This window comes from Bison bison, unplaced genomic scaffold (genome assembly GCF_000754665.1).
Source record: "Bison bison bison isolate TAMUID 2011002044 unplaced genomic scaffold, Bison_UMD1.0 scf7180017864091, whole genome shotgun sequence".
In the NCBI taxonomy this organism is placed as follows: domain Eukaryota; kingdom Metazoa; phylum Chordata; class Mammalia; order Artiodactyla; family Bovidae; genus Bison; species Bison bison.
The window spans coordinates 240,934-262,715 of NW_011494663.1; the positions used below are offsets into that span (position 1 = coordinate 240,934).

A 21,782-nucleotide genomic window follows, 5' to 3' on the forward strand; every position below is an offset into this window, starting at 1 on the left:
GCAGGGACGTGCCCTGCCGCCGGCATTCGCGCGCTTGGGTTAGGACTGGGGCATCCTTGGAAGGAGGCGTCCCAGACACCCCGCATCCATGGCAGTGAGGAGAGCTGGCGGGCGCTGGCTTTCCCCCTACAGGATCCAACGCGTCCTTGCCCGTCTTGGGCAGGAGTGTAGGCAGGAGGCCACGCTCAGCCCCGCAAGCCGGGTCGGGGAGCGCGCTTGGTGGCGTCGTGTCCCTCCTCTCCGGGTCTGCCACGCAGCGGTGCGCGGGGAACTTTCGGCACTGACGCCCCTCGGGCCAGCAGGCCAGCAGGAGTATGGCGGTGGTGCTCTGCCATCAAAAGTAGAGGCATGGTCCACGCCAAATAATTTTAGAAAGTGTCTGGCAAAGTCCAGTGACAGGTACAATCGAAAATAGGAGTCACAAAGCACATGGCATAGAGCCAAGAGCCAAGGATTCTAGGGTTTTTCAAATTTTGTTGTTGCGGAGGCAGGGATTAGAGAACGGAGCGTTTCCTCCAACTCTCCCACATACCCGTGAGCATTCTGTAGGTTCTTGGAGTGTGCCTAGTGGGAGGGTGAGGTACCTCTACTGCTCCAAACACGCGCGACGATCAGTGAGAAGTGTGAGAGGACGTCCCAGTGTCTACTGACAAGGGCTAAGCAGGGCTGCCCACAGCCCCATTCCCAGGCTCAGCACTCCTGCAAGCTCTAGGGAGCTGGTTGTAAAGCAGAATAAGTATTAACGATGGTCAGGATGAAATGAGAGGTCCTTGCCATGCCCTAGCATACTAGCTGGTGTAGGGTGAAGGCTGGAAAAGTGGTCAATCTCTCCGCTTCCCTCCACTTGGGGTCGATTTCCTGTAGCCCATCTCCTTCCCTAAGCAATGTGTGTGCCCAGCTCTGTATCATAAGGGATCCTGCCTCTTCATAGATGTCATCGCCTCTTCTTACAGGCCCTGGGTTATCTCTTCATATGATACCCACCCTAACAACTCAGGGGGCTGGGACAATGGCATGGCAGCGTTTATGTACAAAGTACAGAACTCTGCGCAAACAGAAGGCAATACTAGTGTTTTGGAAGTTCGATCGATGGGCATTGCAGGGCGACTCAGCTAAATCTGCACCTTGAAGGCCCCCTCCCCCGTTAACTTCTCTGGGAATCCTTCTTGATCATTCCATACCTTGTATGCACACTTCCCACCCATCCCTCCATTCTTTGCTGTCCTTGGGAAGGGCAGCCCTCCTCTGACTCCCCCTTGCTCTTTAGTGCAGGCTTTCTGCAAGGAGGGTCACCATCTGTGTTCTTGTCTGGTTGTCCTGTTGAGGCCTGTGAACCTAGCTAGCCCTTGTAGGTAGGAAGAACTGCTGTGGGAGGGATGAGTCACAGATCAGGAGACACCCTCCCAGTCTGTCTGTGGGTTCTCCCTCCAAAATAAGTGTCCAAGTCCAGCAAGACCCCACTTTCTGTCATCACTTTCTTTCCCTTGCTCTTTGCACTCCAGCTACGGCCTGAGGGCCTTTGCATTTACTGTTCAGGAAAGAGCACTTACTGTCTTCATTGAGTTCTGGTATGCAAAAGGGATCCACATTTCTTAAGACCACAGTGGTGATGGCAGCTGAAATTAAGGCTTACTACCTGAGGTTCAGGGCATATCAGGGGACAAAAGTTGTGCAGTGAGATGTAGCTGCCCTGCCCCCACCATGGGAAATATTCCACTATGTATATACCACATACATACTACTGAATCAAGACAAAGAATGAAATAATGCCACTTGCAGCAACATGGATGAATCTAGAGAATATCATACTAATGAAGTAGGTCAGAAAGAGGAAGACAAATATTTATATGTGGACTCTAAAATACAACACAAATGAACTTATTTACAAAACAGAAACAGACATAGAAAACAAACTTACGGTTACCAAAGGGGAAAGGGATAAATTAGGAGTTTGGGATTAATGGATGCAAACTGCTGCTGCTGCTGCTGCTAAGTCGCTTCAGTCGTGTCCGACTCTGTGCGACCCCATAGACGGAAGCCCACCAGGCTCCCCCGTCCCTGGGATTCCCCAGGCAAGAACACTGGAGTGGGTTGCCATTTCCTTCTCCAATGCATGAAAGTGAAAAGTCACAGCGGAGTTGCTCAGTCGTGTCTGACTCTTAGCGACCCCACGGACTGCAGCCTACCAGGCTCCTCCATCCATGGGATTTTCCAGGCAAGAGTACTGGGGTGGGGTGCCATTGCCTTCTCCAAATGGATACAAACTACTATATATAAAATAGATAAACAACAAGCTTTTACCTTATGGCACAGAATAGTCAATATCCTGTAATAAAATAATGGAAAACTTAAAAAAATTTTTAAATATATAACTTTATTTTCATGGAATAATAAATATAGTTGCAAAAGAAGGAGTGAGAAAGTCGCAAGGAATATTAGTTCCATCCCATAGAAATTCTGTGAGAGTCAACTAAAAACTGGTAGAACAAGTGCATCTTTAAAAGCCATACAAAAATAATCAAGTATAGGATAGATATAACAGATTTTTTATATCAATTATGTAATTTAACTCGGGTCTTTTGTCTTTTACTTCATTTTTTTCAACTTAAGCAATTATACTACATGATTTCCATATGACTGTTATTCTAACACTTTATATACTTCCTTTTTAGCCATGGATTCTAGCTGTTAATATCTCTCACATCTGTTTAAAAAATCATAAAATATAATCCTAACAGCCTGTAAAAAAAAGTAAAGAGTTCCTATATCAAGCAGAATGGGATAACCTATTTTAATTGGTTTGCAGAAACCTCAAAAAGCTTCAGAATTAAAAAGTAGCTTCATTAAATATCTATTGCAAAATGCTAATGAAAAATTAAAGACACAAGAGGTACAAGATCGAATCTGGGCTCTTGGCAGTGAGAGCATGGAGTCCTAGCCACTGGACCACCAGGGGTTCCCAAGACTGATGTGATTTCTACCGCTCCCCTCTATCCTCTTTTATTTGAGTGCTCATCCTGGTAATCCTTGTCTGTAGTGCCCAGTTGAGAAAGGAAAGTAAAATTTCATGTGCCCTCCTGTCCAAGTCCAGACATACTGGTTATTGATTCTCTCCCAGGGACAACTGTCATCTTCTTGTTCGTCATTATCTAAGTCTTCCTTTTGGCTATCTTTGGAAGTGGCTCTAAGATCTTGTTAGGATAATATCTTCTGCATTGTCTTTGAGAACACCTTTAAATCTAGTTCAAACTACCAGAAATATTTAGTTTGTCTCAGCTGAAATCTGACAAGATGTTTGAAAGGATTTAAGAACTCTATGATCAGAAATTTGGCCAAAATGGAAGCCAAGGTTCACAGCCTTTCAGGACTTTTCTAAGGCCTTTTCCCCTAAGTTAATTGCACAGAGAGAGAAAAAGAAATTCCAAAATAGGTGGATGGGTTATTAAATCCTTTCAAATGTCTTCTCAGGTTTCATTTGGACAAACAATAAATATAAATCACAAACTTCAGAGAGGTAATTCTAATCTGGAGAATAAAAGAGGGGAAAGGTCATTTGAATTTAGAGAAATGAAAAATAACGTGTCTTCTCCACAAATATTAGCCAAGAAAGTTTTAGCTATCTGAAACAGATGAACTTATTCCAATTGTTCTTTTATAAATAGTGATTTTTACATCATTCTATATGTCTGGTAACTAAAATTTTAAAACGAAGCTATGAGGTCTCTGTTTGCATTTGTATGTTTCTCTGTCTGTATTAGGTTGGTGAAAAGTAATTTTAGTTTTGCATTGTTGAGCTTTGCCATTTGATATTGGAATACATTCCTAAATAAATTGTGGTTATGGTATATATCATTTTAATGTACATTTCTTGATTTATTTATTTTTTGCTAATAATTTATTATTTGCTGTTTATTTTATATTTATTTTAGACAATGGAACTGATGTTAGACAAAAAGCAAATATGAATCATTTTCTTATTTGATTTCAAAATGGTTCATAAAGCAGCAGAGACAGCTTGCAACCTCAACAACACATTAGTTCACTACTAATGAACACACAGTGCAATGGTGGTTTAAGAAGTTTTGCAAAGGAGTAGAGAGCCTTGATAGTTGGAAATTGATAATGACCAACTGCAAGCCATCATTGATGCTGATCCTCTTATAACTACACACGAAGTTGTGAAGAACTCAACATCGACCATTCTATGGTCATTTGGCATTTGAAGCAAATTAGAAAGGTGAAAAAGCTTGACAAGTGGATGCCTCATGTGTGCTAAGTTGCTACCGTCATGTCCAACTTTTTGCAACCCCATGAACTGAAGCCCAGCATGCTTCTCTGTCCATGGGATTCTCCAGGCAAGACTACCGGAGTGGGTTGCCTTGCCCTCCTCTAGGGGATCTTCCTGACCCAGGGATCAAACCCTCATCTATTATGTCTCCTGCATTGGCAGGTGGGTTCTTTACCACTACCACCACCTGGGAAGCCTCACAAGCTGACTGCAATTAAAAAATCTATCATTTGAAATGTCATCTTCTCTTATTATATGCAACAACAATGAACCATTTCTTAATCAGATTGTGACATGTTATGAAGAGTGGATTTTATACAACAACTGGGAATGACCAGCTCAGTGGTTGGACCGAGAAGAAGCTCCAAAGCACTTCCAAAAGCCAAACTTGTACCAAAAAGAGGTCATGGTCACTGTTTTGTTGTCTGCTGCTGGTCTTATCTGCTATACCTTCTTGAATCTCAGCGAAACCATTACATCTGAGAAGAATGCTCAGCAAATCAATGAGATACACCTAAAACTGCAACATCTGAAGCTGGTGTTGGTCAACAGAAAGGGGTCAACTCTTCTCCACGACAATGCCTGACCACATATCACACAACCAACACTTCAAAAATTGAACAAATGGGGCATTGAAGCTTTGCCTTAGATGCCAGATTCATCTAATCTTATGCCACTGACTACCACTTCTTCAAGCATCTCAAAAACTTTTTGCAGGGAAAACACTTCCACAACCAGGAAGAGGCAAAAAATGCTTTCCAAGTGTTCGTCAAAAACCAAGTGTTTGTCAAAATTTGTAAAAATCCAAAGCATAGATTTTTCTGCCTCAGGAATAAACAAATTTATTTCTCACTGGCAAAAATACATTGATTGTAATGGTTCCTATTTTGATTAATAAAGATATGATTAAACCTAGTTATAATGATTTGAAATTTACAGTCCAAAACTGCAATTATGTTTTCACCAACCTAATATATATGTGGTTGATGTGTGGTATTTCCTACCTCTGGATGATATTACTAAAATTAATTTGTAAAAAGAGCTCTATTTAATTGCCTTAAAAACAAACAAGCACTTACAAACAAGCACAAATTAAGGGTTTGAGAATTATAAGCTCTGAGAATTATAAACTAACACAAACGCTTTTCAGGTTCATGAGATCTGAGAAAATATTCAGTATTAAAACTAGTTTAAGTTCATTGGCTTTGAGTCTGAGCAAACTCCAGTTCAGTTCAGTTGAGCAGTCGTGTCCGACTCTTTGCGACCCCATAGACTCAGCATGCCAGGCTTCCCTGTCCATCACCAACTCCCAGAGCTTACTCAAACTCATGTCCATTGAGTCAGTGATGCCATCCAACCATCTCATCCTCTGTCATCCCCTTCTTCTCCTGCCTTCAAATCATCAGGGTCTTTTCCAGTGAGTTAGTTCTTCGCATCAGGTGACCAAAGTATTAGAGCTTCAGCTTCAGCATCAGTCCTTCCAGTGAATATTCAGGACTGATTTCCTGGTTGGATCTCCTTGCAGTCCAAGGGACTTTCAAGAGTCTTCTCCAACACCACAGTTCAAAGGCATCAATTCTTCAGGGTTCAGCTTTCTTTATAGTCCAACTCTCACATCCATCCATGACTACTGGAAAAACCATAGCTTTGATTATACAGACCTTTGTTGGCAAAGTAATGTCTCTGCTTTTTACTATGCTGTCTATGTTGGTCATAGCTTTCCTTCCAAGGAACAAGAGTCTTTTAATTTCATGGCTGCAGTCACCATCTGCAATGATTTTGGAGCCCCCCAAAATAAAGTCTGTCACTGTTTCCATTGTTTCCTGATCAATTTGCCATGAAGTGATGGGACCAGATGCCATGATCTTAGTTTTCTGAATGTCGAGTTTTAACCCAACTTTTTTACTCTCCTCTTTCATCAAGAGACTCTTTAGTTTTTCACTTTCTGCCATAAGGGTGGTGTCATCTGAATACCTGATGTTATTGATATTTTTCCTGGCAGTCTTGATTCTAGCTTGTGCTTCATCCAGCCCAGCATTTTGCATGGTGTATTCTGCATATAAGTTAAATAAGCAGAGTGACAATGTAAAGCCTTGATGTACTCCTTTCCTGATTTGGAACCAGTCCATTGTTCCATGTCTGGCTCTAACTGTTGCTTCTTGACTTGCATACAGATTTCTCAGGAGGCAGTTAAGGTGGTCTGGTATTCCCATGTCTTTAAGAATTTTCCAGTTTGTTGTGATCCACGTAGTCAAAGGCTTTGGCGCAGTCAATATAGAAGTAGATGTTTTTATGAAACTCTCTTGTTTTTTTGATGATCCAGGAGATGTTGGCAATTTGATTTCTGATGCCTCTGCCTTTTCTAAATCCAGCTTGAACATCTGGAAGTTCACAGTTCACATACAGTTGATGCCGTGCTCTTGGAGAATTTTGAGCATTACTTTGCTACTGTGTGAGATGAGTGCAACTGTGTGGTAATTTGAGCATTCTTTGGCATTGCTTTTCTTTGGAATTGAAATGAAAACTGACCTTTTCCAGTCCTGTGGCCACTGCTGAGTTTTCCAAATTTGCTGGCATACTGAGTGCAGCACTTTCACAGCATCATCTTTTAGGATTTGAAATAGCTTAACTGGAATTCCACCACCTCCACTAGCTTGGTTTGTAGTGATGCTTCCTAAGGCCCACTTGACTTCACATTCCAGGATGTGTGGCTCTAGGTGAGTGATCACACCATCGTGGTTATCTGGGTCATTAAGATCTTTTTTGTATAGTTCTTCTGTGTATTCTTGCTTCGTCTTCTTAGTATCTTCTGCTTCTGTTAGGTCTTGATCGTTTCTGTTCTTTATTGTGCCCATCTTTGTATGAAATATTCCCTTGGTATCTCTGATTTCCATGAAGAGATCTCTAGTCTTTCCTATTCTATTGTTCTCCTCTATTTCTTTGCATTGATCACTGAGGAAGGCTTTCTTATCTCTCCTTGCTATTCTTTGGAACTCTGCATTTAAATGGGTATATCTTCCCTTTTCTCCTTTGCCTTTTGCTTCCAGGTTTGCAAGATGGTGGAGTGGAAGGACGTGTGTTAATCTTCTCCTGGGAGAACTCCAGAATTACAACTTGCTACTGAACAACTGTTGACAGGAAAGATACTCCCACCAAAAAGATATCCACATCCAAGGGCAAAGGAGAAGCCCCAGCAAGATGGTAGAAGTGGTGAAATTGAGTTTAAAATCAAATCCCATACCTGGCAGAGACACTCGGATGGCTCAAACAAAACTTTGTGCACACCAGAGGACCCCATAGAGACTGAACCAGTCCTGCATTTGAATGTTTGAGTTTCTCCTGTGGTGGTATGGGTCAGCTGTGGCCTGCCACAGGGGCAAGGGCTCTGGGTGCAGCAGACCTGGGTATGGCATAAGCCCTCTTGGAGGAGGTTACCATTAACCACACTACAGAGCCACCAGAACTTACACAGGACTGGGGAAACAGACTCTTGGAGGGCACAGAAAACACCTTGTGTGCACCAGGACCCAGGAGAAAGGAGCAGTGACCCCACAAGAGACTGACTCAGACTTGCCTCTGAGTGTCCAGGAATCTCTGGCAGAGGTTAGGGTCATCAGTGGCCTGCGGCAGGGTCTGGGACACTGAGTGCAGCAGTGTGCATGGGACCTTTTGAAGGAGGTCACCATTATTTCCTTACCTCCACCATTAGTTTGGCCTCAGGTCAAACAACAGGGATGGAACACAGCCCCACCCATCAACGGAAAATTGATTTAAGATTTACTGAGCATGGCCCTGCCCATCAGAACAAGACCCAGTTTCCCCCTGAGTCAGTCTCTGCCATCAGGAAGCTTCCATAAGCCTCTTATCCTTATCAATCAGAGGGCAGATAAAATGAAAACCACAATCACAGAAAACTAATCAAAGTGATCACATGGACCACAGCCTTGTCTAACTTGATGAAACTATGAGCCAGGCCATGTAGGGCCACCCAACATGGATGGGTCATGGTGGAGAGTTCTTATAAAACATGGTCTACTGGGGAAGTGAATGGCAAACCACTTCAGTATTCTTGCCTTGAGAACCCCGTGAGCAGTATGAGAAGGCAAAAAGATGGGACACTGAAAGATGAACTCCCCAGGTTGATGGGTGCCCAATATGCTACTGGAGAAGAGTGGAGAAATAACTCCAGAAGGAATGAAGAGACAGAGCCAAAGCAAAAACAACACTCAGTTGTGAATGTGACTGGTGATGGAAGTAGTAGGATGCTGTAAAGAACAGTATTGCATAGGAACCTGGAACGTTAGGCCCATGAATCAAGGTAAATTGGAAGTGGCCAAACAGGAGATGGCAAGAGTGAACATCGAATTTTAGGAATCAGTGAACTAAAATGGACTGAAATGGGTGAATTTAACTCAGATGACCATTATATCTACTACTGTGGGCAAGAATCCCTTAGAAGAAATGGACTAGCCATCATCGTCAACAAAAGAATCTGAAATGCAGTACTGGGATGCAATCTCACAAATGGCAGAATGATCTCTGTTCATTTCCAAGGCAAACCATTCAATATAACAGTGATCCAAGTCTATGCCCCAACCAGTAATGCTGAAAAAGCTGAAGTTGAATGGTTCTATGAAGACCTACAAAATCTTCTAGAACTAACACCCAAAAAAGATGTCCTTTTCATTATAGGGGACTGGAAGGCAAAAGTAGGAAGTCAAGAAACACCCGGAGTAACAGGGAAATTTGGCCTTGAAGTACAAAATGAAGTAGGGAAAAGGCTAATAGTTTTGCTAAGGGAACACATTGGTAATAGCAAACACCCTCTTCCAGCAATACAAGAGAAGACTCTACACATGGACATCACCAGATGGTCAACACCAAAATCAGACTGATTATATTCTTTGCAGCTGAAGATGGAGAAGCTCTATACAGTCAGCAAAAACAAGCCCGGGAGCTGACTGTGGCTCAGATCATGAACTCCTTATTGCCAAATTCAGACTTATATTGAAGAAAGTAGGAAAAACCACTAGACCATTAAGGTATGACCTAAATCCAATCCCTTATGATTACCCAGTGGAAGTGACAAATAGATTCAAGGGATTAGATCTGATAGACAGAGTGCCTGAAACAATCTATTCTTTTAACTTCTTTGTCTTACCCTCTTTCTACCTATAAAAACTTTCCAACTTGTGCAGTTCCTCAGAAACTCCTTTCTACTTGTTTGGTGGGATGCTATTCTGATTCATGAATTATTGTTGCTGTTCGCTTGCTAAGTTGTGTCCAGCTCTTTCCAACCCCATGGACTGCAGTATGCCAGGCTTCCATGTCCTTCACTATCTCCTAGAGTTTGCTTAAACTCATGTCCATTGAGTTGGTGATGCCATCCAACCACCTCAAACCTCCATCACCTGCTTCTCCTTCTGCCCTCAATCTTTCCCAGAATCTGGGTCTTTTCCAGTGAGTCAGCTCTTTGCATCAGGTGGCCAAAGTATTGGAACTTCAGCTTCACTATTGATTTCCTTTAGGGTTGACTGGTTTGAGCACCTTGCTGTCTGACAGACTCTCAAGAGTCTTCTTCAGCACCACAATTTGAAAGCATCAGTTCTTTGGCACTCAGCCTTCTTTATGGTTCAGTTCTCACATCTATACATTACTAGTGGAAAAACCATAGTTTTGGCCATAGAGGCCTTTGTTATCAAAGTGATGTCTCTGCTTTTTAATATACTGTCTAGGTTTGTCATAGCTTTCCTTCCAAGGAGCGAGTATCTTTTAATTTCATGACTGCAGTACCATCTACGGTGATTTTGGAGCCTGAGAAAATAAAATCAGCACTGTTTCTACTTTTTTCCCTTCTATGAATAATTGAACAAAGGCAAATAGATCTTCAAATTTACTCAGTTGAAATTTGTTTTTTAAACACAAGTTGCAGCAAATAGAGAATATCAATAGATAAATAGCAATTATTTTTTGAAAATGGATAGTCTAGAGTTGAAGAGTACAGTAACTAAAATTAAAAATTCACCAGAAGGTCTCAATAGTAGGTTTGAATCACAGAAAAAAGAAGTAGCATACCTGCAGAGATAAATAGGGATTATGCAAACTGAAGAACAGAGAGAAAAAAGAGTGAAAAAAAGAATACAGTCTCAGAGAAATAATGAACAATCCCCTAGCACTGTCACTGTTAGGTGGAAGGATTTCTTAAAGGTGGGTACCAGGCAGGGCCCTCCTTTCCCAGCCACGAGTAGATGGAGGAACCCCATTAACCACACCAAAATAACAGGAGTCCCAGAAAGAGAAGAGAGAGAAAGGAGAAAAAAACTCAAAGAAATAATAGTTGAAAACTTCCAAAATTTACTGAGAAACAAAAAACAAACATGTCTAGGAAGCACAACAAATTCTAAGTAGGATAAATGGAAAGACACCCCAAAAGAGACACATCATCCTAAATAGGCTGAAAGCAAAAGACAAGGAGAAAAATCTTGAAAACAGCAAGATAAAAATGATATATAACTTACAAGGGAACCCCAGAAAGATTAACAGCTGACTTTCCAGCAGAAACTGTAGAGGCCAGAGGAAGTGGTATAATAATAAAATTACTAAGAGGAAAAAAAAAAAAAAGCCTCTCAACCGAAAGTTCTATATCCAGCAAAGATTTCTTTCAAAAACAAAGGCAAATAGACTTTCTCAGATAAACTCTTAGAAAATTTGTTTTAGGAGACCCAACTTACAAGAAATACCCAAGTTCTTCAGACTGAAAACAAGTTACCCTAGATGGCAATTCAAATGCATATGAACAAAAACAGAGCACTAGTAAAGGTAATTATGTATTTATAAAAGATACTATAAGTTCTTTTCCCCCCTTTTTTTCCTTTAACTGATTTAAAAAGTAATTGTATAAAATTATATGTATCTAAAGTATTGTGAAGTTAAGTGGGCCTTAGAAAGCATCACTATGAACAAAGCTAGTGGAGGTGATGGAATTCCAGTTGAGCTATTTCAAATCCTGAAAGATGATGCTGTGAAAGTGCTGCACTCAATATGCCAGCAAATTTGGAAGACTCAGCAGTGGCCACAGGCCTGGAAAAGGTCCATTTTCATTCCAATCCCAAAGAAAGGCAATGCCAAAGAATGCTCAAACTACCGCACAATTGCAGTCATCTCACATGCTAGTAAAATAATGCTCAAAATTCTCCAAGCCAGGCTTCAGCAATACGTGAACCATGAACTTCCTGATGTTCAAGCTGGTTTTAGAAAAGGCAGAGGAACCAGAGATCAAATTGCCAACATCCACTGGATCATGGAAAAAGCAAGAGAGTTCCAGAAAAACATCTATTTCTGCTTTATTGACTATACCAAAGCCTTTGACTGTGTGGATCACAATCAACTGTGGAAAATTCTGAAAGAGATGGGAATACCAGACCACGTGACCTACCTCTTGAGAAACCTGTATGCAGGTCAGGAAGCAACAGTTAGAACTGGACATGGAACAACAGACTGGTTCCAAATTGGGAAAGGAGTATGTCAAGGTTGTATATTGTCACCCTGTTTGTTTAACTTATATGCAGGGTAGTACATCATGAGAAATGCCAAGCTGGATGAAGCACAAGCTGGAATCAAGATTGCCAGGAGAAATATCAATAACCTCAGATATGCAGATGACACCACCCTTATGGCAGAAAGTGAAGAGGAACTCAAAAGCCTCTTGATGAAAGTGAAAGTGGAGAGTGAAAAAGCTGGCTTAAAATTCAACATTCAAAAAACTAAGATCATGGCATCTGGTCCCACCACTTCATGGGAAATAGATGGGGAAACAGTGGAAACAGTGTCAGACTTTATTTTTGGGGGGCTCCAAAATCACTGCAGATGGTGACTGCAGCCATGAAATTAAAAGATGCTTACTCCTTGGAAGGAAAGATATGGCCAACCTAAAGAGCATATTAAAAAGCAGAGACATTACTCTGCCAACAAAGGTCCGTCTAGTCGAGGCTATGGTTTTTCCTGTGGTCATGTATGGATGTGAGAGTTGGACTGTGAAGAAGGTTGAGTGCCAAAGGATTGATGCTTTTGAACTGTGGTGTTGGAGAAGACTCTTGAGAGTCCCTTGGACTGCAAGGAGATCCAACCAGTCCATTCTGAAAGAGATCAGTGCTGGGATTTCTTTGGAAGGAATGATGCTAAAGCTGAAACTCCAGTACTTTGGCCACTTTTGCGAAGAGTTGACTCATTGGAAAAGACTGATGCTAGGAGGGATTGAGGGCAGGAGGAGAAGGGGACGACAGAGGATGAGATGGCTGGATGGCATCACTGACTCGATGGACGTGAGTCTGAGTGAACTCCGGGAGTTGGTGATGGACAGGGAGGCCTGGTGTGCTGTGATTCATGGGGTCGAAAAGAGTCAGACACGACTGAGCAGCTGAACTGAACCGACTGATACAAAAGTCAATTGTATTTTATGCATTTTTAGTGACCATTCTGAAAATGAAATTAAGAAGACAGTTTCATTTCAAAGCATCAAATATTATATAAAATACTTAGGAATTAATTTTCAAAGGAAGTATAAACTTGTATTCTGAAAATGACACACTGTCACTGAAAGAAACAAAAGATCTAAATAAATGGGAAAAAATCCTATGTTCATGGATCAGAAAACTCAACACTGTTAAGATGACAATGCTCCCCAAACTCATTTACGGATTCAGTGCAATCCTCATCAGAATCCCATCAGATGCAGAGCACATCATGTGAAATGCTGGGCTGAATGTAGCATAAGCTGGAATTAAGATTGCCAGGAGAACTATCAATAACCTCAGATACACAGATGACACCACTCTTATGGCAGAAAGTGAAGAGGAACTGAAGAGCCTCTTGATGAAAGTGAAAGAGGAGAGTGAAAAAGCTGGCTTAAAATTCAACATTCAAAAAACTAAGATCATGGCATCTGGTCCCACCACTTCATGGCAGATAGATGGGAAAACAATGGAAACAGTGGGCTCCAAAATCACTGCAGATGGTGACTGCAGCAATGAAATGAAAAGATGCTTGCTCCTTGGAGGAAAAGCTATGACCAACCTAGACAGCATATTAAAAGGCAGAGACATTTCTTTGCTGACAAAGGTCCATCTAGTCAAAGCTATGGTTTTTGCAGTAGTCATGTAAAGACGTGGGTGTTGAACCATAAAGACAGCTGAGCCCCAAAGAATTGATGCTTTTGAACTGTGGTGTTGGAGAAGACTTTTGAGAGTCCCTTGGACTGCAAGGAGATCAAACCAGTCAGTCCTAAAGGAAATCAGCCCTGAATATTCATTGGAAGGACTGATGTTGAAGCTGAAACTCCAATACTTTGGCTACCTGATGTGAAGAACTGACTCACTGGAAAAGACCCTGATGCTCGGAATAATTGAAGGTGGGAGGAGAACGGGGCGACAGAGGATGAGATGGTTAGATGGCATCACCAACTCGATGGACATGAGTTTGAGCAAGCTCTGGGAGTTGGTGATGAATAGGGAAGCCTGGAGTGCTGTAATCCATAGGATCACAAACAGTTGGACACGACTGAATGACTGAACTGATTCTAAAAGTCATATGGAACTAGAAGGGATTCAAAAGAGCCATGACATTCCTGAAAAAGAAGGGTAAAGTAGGGAGATTCCACTTCCTGATTTCAAACCTTACTACAGAGTAATGTAAAGAAGACAGTGTGGTTACTAGTACAAGAATGGACATAGATCATGGAATACGACTGACAGTCCTGGAATAAATCCATACATCTATGATCAACTACAGGGGCCATGACCATTCAAAGTGGAAAAATAGTCTTTTCAACAAATGTTCTGCAGGTGCAGAGGGCTTTATGTGATGCTGTGTGCGGTCATCATGTTGGGGCTCACAGAGTCATATCTGGACCTGCTGATTCCACTCAGAGAGGAGTGAGTGTAGTAGACTTTATCTTGGGCACCAGTCTGTGGGGCAGAAGGTGGCATGCTCACACATCATGCTAATTCTTGACTACTCTATGAAACATAGCTAAGTTCTGAAAAGAGGCAAAGATCTCACTGGGACTGCTTAAAGCTCCCTCACTCCAGGTGATGGAACCTGTGATACACATTATAGGGAAGCTTAACTTCCTGCTTCAGCTGTGCTTGAAATTTAAAAGGAACCTATAACAATCTCTGAAAGGATGTCTCCAGTGCTACTTGTCAACCAGCCATTGTTGGGGAAGAGCTGATGTCTATAAAGATAAGCAAATAGAGAAATTTCACCTGTAAAAAAGTTACCAGTTAAAAGAAAAGCATAGAACTTGGAAATGGATTTATAAAACATCAACAGAAAATTTTACAAAATTCCCAACTTTCTGTTTTTTAAGAAGATTCAAGAGGACATTGGAAAGATTGCATGGAGATTAAAAACATCACTGAATCACAATGAACAGTAGATGAGGTAAACCAGAAAAACAAGGTTGAAGATAAAACTGAGATATCTCCTAGAACCGTGAGGAAAAGGATAAAACAATAAAAATAATGAGAGATTCTAGGGATAGAATCTGGGTTAGAAAGAAATTCCAGAAGTTTGGAATATAAAAGTTGGAGTAGAAGAAATAATTAAAGAAATGAAAGCTTTCCTAAGCTAAATATTTACAGACCCCAGGTTAACCCTCATATTAATCTGGTGAATACAAGATTTATACTTTTTTATGTAAAAAGAAGTATGAGATAGAGAAATGGAGGGGTGTGCCCAATTTCTCACCCCTATATGACAGACAGCTAAAGCCAGAGCCCTGACTTCTGACTTTCAGAGCAGTGTCCTTGGCATGGGTATGCTGTGCAACTTGTCACAGAGGCTTTTAAAAATCTCTTATTCTGCAATAAATTCATCTGCTAATTAATTCAAATGAGGCCCCGAAATAAGAGGAATATGATTATTAAGCATGAATTTGTAAGAATGTTTCATTTCAAGAGCCAAAATAAGGATTATCCCAGGAAAAATGCTACGCTTACTTGTTACTGTCGCTTCCATAAGCCTCTAAACTGTTCCGAGACTTAATGAAGAGTTTATGTTAGAACTATTTTTTCTTTGAAAGGATTCTTTCAGCAGCTGTCAAATCCATTTTCATGACTTTGCTTACGGTAAATTTGAGATTATAATCTTATCTGGGGAGGAATAAAAGCCCACTGTACAATGTAGCATAAGCACAGACATTTGGTAATGGAAAACAATCATGGTAGCTAAACATCTGAGTAGCCAGCTCCTGCAGGACCAGCACCCAGTATGCACTTAGTCAGATTCAGAGGTCAGGTCTCATGTCTGCATCAGAGCTGACTCATCAGCACAGCATAGTCCATGCTCTAATGATCAGGACTCACTCACTACTCTGCCATATCATCTTTTGCTAACCTCATTGGCTTTCTACAGGTCTTTAGCTCCAATAGGATCAAACTACAGACATCCTTGAATACCCACCCTGTCCCCATCCCCAAGTCTAGAAAAGTACATGTTTGATATGTATAGCCGTTTTGTTTTTCCAAACCTGTCTAACGCATTTATTCTTATTTATCCTTTCTTAAGCACCATATTTGGGCTTCCCAGGTGGTGCTAGTAGTAAAGAACTTGCCTGCCAATGCAGCAGACATAAGAGAAGCAAGTTTGATCCCTGCATCAGAAAAATACCCTGGAGAAGAGCACGACAACCCACTCCAGTATTCTTGCCTGGAGAACCCCATGAACACAGGAGCCTGGCAGGCTATATCCATAGGGTCACATAGAGTCAGACATGACTGAAGCGACTTAGCATGCATGCACCATATTTGGCCTCTTCCTTCAATCAGCTGGATGCCTCTAAACCATAAGGTTTCCATCTAACGTAATCTGTACCTGAGATCTAACATCTGTCCTTGTACTCAGAGCTTTGAGCATTTTCATCATGTCCAGCTGTTCCTGGGTTAAGTTCAGGAAGGGTGGTGGCTGTACATGAAGAGGCTGCATCCTGGCTCTCAGTTCAGTTCAGTTCAGTTGCTCAGTTGTATCTGACTCTTTGCAACCCTGTGGACTGCAGCACACAAAGCCTCCCTGTCCATCACCAACTCCTGGCTCTCACTGGGGCCCAGTTTCCTTCTGGCACAAAAATCAGCCCTTTTATGGACAAATATGTGATATGATGATATGATGCTTTTGCCATAGTTTTTGGGAAAGGGCAGTTGGTAAAGAATCTGCCAACAATGCAGGAGACCTGGGTTCCATTCCTGGGTTGGAAAGATCCCCTGGAGAAGGGCATGGCAACCCACTCCAGTATTCTTGCCTGGAGAATTCCAAGGACAAAGGAGCCTGGCAGGCTACAGTCCATGGGGTTGCAAAGAGTTGGACACGACCGAGCGACTTTCACTTCACTTGGAAAAGGGACTCAGAAAGACTGCCACAAAATTCAAGAGCCTTGTCCCCGAGAAGGGGAAACACCCAAGCCTCGTCACTGGATTAGACAACTCTCTCTGTAATTATTTCTTCTGTAAGTTATACCCTTTTATAAGTCTCAAGGAATGGTCAGTAGTTCTGCTCAAAATAAATGAATGGAGCCAGGTCTAGGAATTCAATAACGAAATCTTCCTCAAGCCAAGAATTCCTTTATATGGGTACTAGGGACCTCTTCCTAATTGAAAGTGTTAAAGACAGTGATCTATTTCTCACACTCAAGTTACTTATGCCAGACAAGCAAACACAGCTGTCAACAACATGCTCTCACGTCTTGTTCTTTTTGTCAGGACACTGGAGTGTGAAAAAGAAAAGACAGAGTCATATAACTCACCAATGTCAGGTGTGGGCTCTGGCCAGCCCATGTGGTTCAATCCTGTCGGGGCACTCTGCGAGAATGGATGGCTTCTTCCAGGGAGGTTCAAAGACTTTGGAGAGGTAATGATCATCTTCCTCCAACACTGGGAGAAAAGGAAAAGAGGCAGAGAGTAAATGAAAAAAAGAGAGAGCATGCTGTCATTGCCACATTCTGATTTTCCTAATTGCCCAGGACTTTGCTGTGAGCAGAGCAAGCAGCCAAAATGCATACAGCTCAGGGAAGTGCCATTCACTTCAAAATCCATGATAAAAGAAAAGTTTCTCTTGGAATCAGTAGTCTGCAATCTGTACAGCCATATGTGGCAACCATGGCAGAACAGGTTGTCATTCAACAATGTGAAATGAGGACTGTCAGCAGGTCTCCAAACCCCAAATTATACCAGCTGGTCAGCCCACACAGCCTGACATTTCTCCAAAGCAAGACTTTGTTTTAGCTATATTCTTGCAGGGGTGCTTAATTAAAATGCAACCCATGAAGACTCTTACACCTCATAGCTCTACCCTTCAGACAGTAAGGACCAGTATTGCATGGGGGCTTGGTAGAGCAAGAATATTGTCCCTTTCTTTATCACCCCATTATCCAGAAATACACTTGGTCCCTCCAGATTTTGTCTACTTTATAAAGTTATCAAATTTACTTAAAATTTGGGTATTAATCATATAAATGTTCCATTTTCTTTTGTATTCCACACAAAGTAAGCAAACAGTGCTTAGAAAATTCTCTTAGTGATTTATGGAAACATAAATATAGAAACAAGGATTAGGGAGTACAATACTTCATTCCATCTCCTCATTTTGAATGCAACTAATAACATTGGGAGGATGTATAAGTCAGTTTCCCAAGGGCTATAAATAAATAATAGCATGTGGGTTGGAGTAGAAAGCCAGTATTTGAAACTAAGCTAATCCTGTGGTGAGTTACCTTTTTTTGTTTGTGGTTCTTGACCTCAATAGCAGCTTAAGACTGAGTATGGACCAAACGTACTCCAAAAAGTCTTCTCTAGTCTGCAGAAAGGGGAAAGGGACCCTGAGGATATGAATAAATGGGGAAATCTTCTATGTTATCATTTACTTCCACCCTAGACTCCCAGGAAATCTTATTATATCAGTACGTATGGCAGTGATGGCCAGGAAGGCCCCTAAAATTCTGAGGAAGGGGATTCTTTATGACCAGGAGAAACGTAGCCCCAAGAGCATGTGGGAAGAAGCCCTATTCCTTTTTTCCCACTCTGCTCTCCTGCCACTTGGCTCCAGAGGCAGACACAGTTACAGGAAGCATAAGGCAGACTGGGAAAATGAAAGCCACTAAATGCAGGCAAAAATGCAGGCAAAGGGGGGCTCCTGGAAGCCAAGAAGTGTCTGGAAGAATACAGAAAAGAAAAAGATCAAGAAATGATACCATAAAGTTGTTTATGATCTCCTGGACTTATACCCAAACCGTGCTTGTGTGGATCTAACCCTAAATAGAATACTAAAGTCACTGAGAACCAAAATTTGAGAACAAAATTATGGAGTGGACCATTTTATAAGTCTCAGACTAGCCACAGAGTGATCCACGTTATCGAAATAACACTGAAAACACCTTGAAAATTTTAACTGACATAACAAACAGAGCTCCTGCAGGGCAGTAAGAACTTTTACCCTAAACTGGATCAGTTACTTGAAAAACCTAATTATTCTTCTTCATAGAAACTAAGGCTCATAATGTAATATTCAAAATGTCCAAGATACAAGCCAGAATTATTTGATATACAGAGAACTATGAAAATGTCAACAGCTTATAAGGGGAAGACAATCAACAGAGCCCAGCACCAAGATGACACAGTGTTGGAATTATAAAAGATTTTAAAGAAGCTCATATAACTGTGCGCTAAGAAGTGCATGTGAACACTCTTGAAATGAATTGAAAATAATGGCAGGAAAATACAAAATAATATACAATGGAAACATTAGACCTGAAAGAGAAAATAGCTAAAATTAAAATTTTACATGGGTGGACCTTGAGTGCATTATGCTAAGTGAAATAAATCAGACAAGAAAAAAAAAGACTGTATGATCTTACTTGTATTGAATATGTGAAATCTTAGAAAAGAAAAGTCAAGCTAATAGAGACAAAATAGCCAAAGGCAGGGAGTAGGTGGTAGGCAAACTGGATGAGGGAGCCAAAAGATACAAGCGTCCAGTTATAAAATAAGTCCTGTAAGGTGCAGCATGGTAACTACAGCTAACAACAGTGCACTGTATAACAGACACAAAGGAAACAAATTGACAGCAATACAATAACAGTGGGAGACTTTAACACCTCACATCAATGGACACACCATCAAGCAGAAAATCAACAAGGAAACAGTGACATTAAATAACACATTAGACCAACTGGACTTCATTCAAAAACAGAAGAACACATGCTTTTCACATGCACATGTAATGTTCTCATGCTGGTCCATAAAACAAGTCTCAGCACATTAGAGGACAGAAATGACACCAAGTATCCTTTCAGATCACAATGCTATGAAACTAGAAACCTATTACAGGAAGAAAAGTGGGAAAAATGCAAATATGTAGAGACTAAGAAACATGGTACTAAAACTCCAATAAGTCAACCAAAAAAAATGAAAGAGGAAATCAGAAAACACCCTGAGACAAATGAAAATTAAAAAACACAACTTTCCAAAGGCTATGGGAAGCAGCAAAAGCTGTTCCCAAGAGGGAAGTTTATATCAATACAGCCTTACCTCAAGAAACAAGAGAAATAGATAACCAAACCTACCATGTAAAGGAATTAGAAATATAAGAACAAAATCCAAAGTCAGCAGAAGGATAGAAATAATAAAGATCAGAGTAGAGATTAAAAAAAACCAATACAACATTGTAAAATAATTAGCCTCTAATTAAAATAAATAAATTTAAATTAAAAAAAAACCCACAATAGAAAAGACTAATGAAAAGAGCTGGTTTTTAAAAAAGATAAATGAAATTGATAAGCCTTTAGCCAGGCTCATTAAGAGAAAGAGAGGGGCCTTCCCTAGTGGCCAGTGGCTACGACTCTGTTTTCCCCATGAAGGGAGTTTGGGTTTAATCCCTGGTCAGGGAACTAGGTCCCACATGCCACAACTAAAGATCCATATGCCAGAACTAAGACCTGGCACAATAAAAATAAATAGATAGATATTTAAAAAAAGAAAAAAAGAGGATCCAAATACACTAACTTGGAAATTAAAGATGACAAGTTGCAACTTGTCATAAGAGAATACTGTGAACAGTTACATACCAACAAACTGGATAACCTAGAAGGAATGGATAAATTCCTAGAAACATATAATCTTCATAGATTGAATCAGGAAGAAACAGATAATCTCAACAGACTGATTATTTGTATTGAAACTGAATTGGTAGTCAAAAACTCCCAACAAACAAAAGTCCAAAGCTAGAAGGCTTCACAGGAGAATTCTGTGTGTGTGCTTAGTCATTCAGTCATGTCCAACTCTTTGCAACCCTTTGGACTGTAGCCCTCCAGGCTTCTCTGTACATGGGAATTTTCAGGCAAGAATACTAGAGTGGGTTGCCATTCCTTCCTCCAAGGGATCTTCCCGACCCAGGGATTGAACTTGCACCCCTTGTGTCTCCTGTATTGCAGGCAGAATCTTTATTTGCCAAGCCATTGGGGAATTCTACCAAACATTTCAGTTCAGTTCAGTCGCTCAGTCGTGTCCAACTCTGCGACCCCATGGACTGCAACACGCTAGGCCTCCCTGTCCATCACCAACTCCCGGAGTTCACTCAAACTCATGTCCATTGAGTTGGTGATACCATCTCATTCTCTGTCATCACCTTCTCTACCCGCCTTCAATCTTTCCCAGCATCAGGGTCTTTTCAAATGAGTCAGCTCTTTGCATCAGGTGGCCAAAGTATTGGAGTTTCAGCTTCAACATCTAAAGAAGACTTAATATCTATCCTCAAACTATTCTTTTTTTTTTAATATAAATTTATTTATTTTAATTGGAGGCTAATTACTTTACAATATTGTATTGGTTTTGCCATACATCAATATGAATCCGCCATGAGTGTACATGTGTTCCCCATCCTGAACCCCCCTCTCATCTCCCTCCCCATACCATCCCTCTGGGTCATCCCAGTGCACCAGCCCCGAGCATCCTGTATCATGCATCGAACCTAGACTGGAGATTTGTTTCATATATGATATTATACATGTTTCAGTGCCATTCTCCCAAATCATCCCACCCTCGCCCTCTCCCACAGAGTCCAAAAGACTGTGCTATACACCTGTGTCTCTTTTGCTGTCTCACATACAGGGTTATTGTTACCATCTTTCTAAATTCCATATATATGCATTAGTATACTGTATTGGTGCTTTTCTTTCTGGCTTACTTCACTCTGTATAATAGGCTCCAGTTTCATCCACCTCATTAGAACTGATTCAAATGTATTCTTTTTAATAGCTGAGTTAATACTCCATTGTGTATATGTACCACAGCTTTCTTATCCATTCATCTGCTGATGGACATCTAGGTTGCTTCCATGTCCTGGCTATTATAAACAGTGCTGCGATGAACATTGGGGTACACGTGTCTATTTCAATTCTGGTTTCCTCAGTGTGTATGCCTAGCAGTGGGATTGCTGGGTCATATGGCAG

At 41.1% G+C, this 21,782-nt stretch overlaps 1 protein-coding gene across 1 annotated transcript in view; it reads right to left on the reverse strand.

The window, feature by feature from the left end:
• ARHGEF4 (Rho guanine nucleotide exchange factor (GEF) 4) overlaps positions 1-21,782 on the reverse strand; it is a 190,211-nt gene that overhangs the window by 115,881 nt on the left and 52,548 nt on the right. Inside the window, exons 3-5 of the mRNA XM_010838116.1 lie at positions 17,085-17,211; positions 1,507-1,616; positions 131-328 (exon numbers count right to left, since the gene is read on the reverse strand). Coding sequence (XP_010836418.1) covers positions 131-328; positions 1,507-1,616; positions 17,085-17,211 — 435 coding nt within the window. The remainder of the gene's footprint in view (positions 1-130; positions 329-1,506; positions 1,617-17,084; positions 17,212-21,782) is intronic.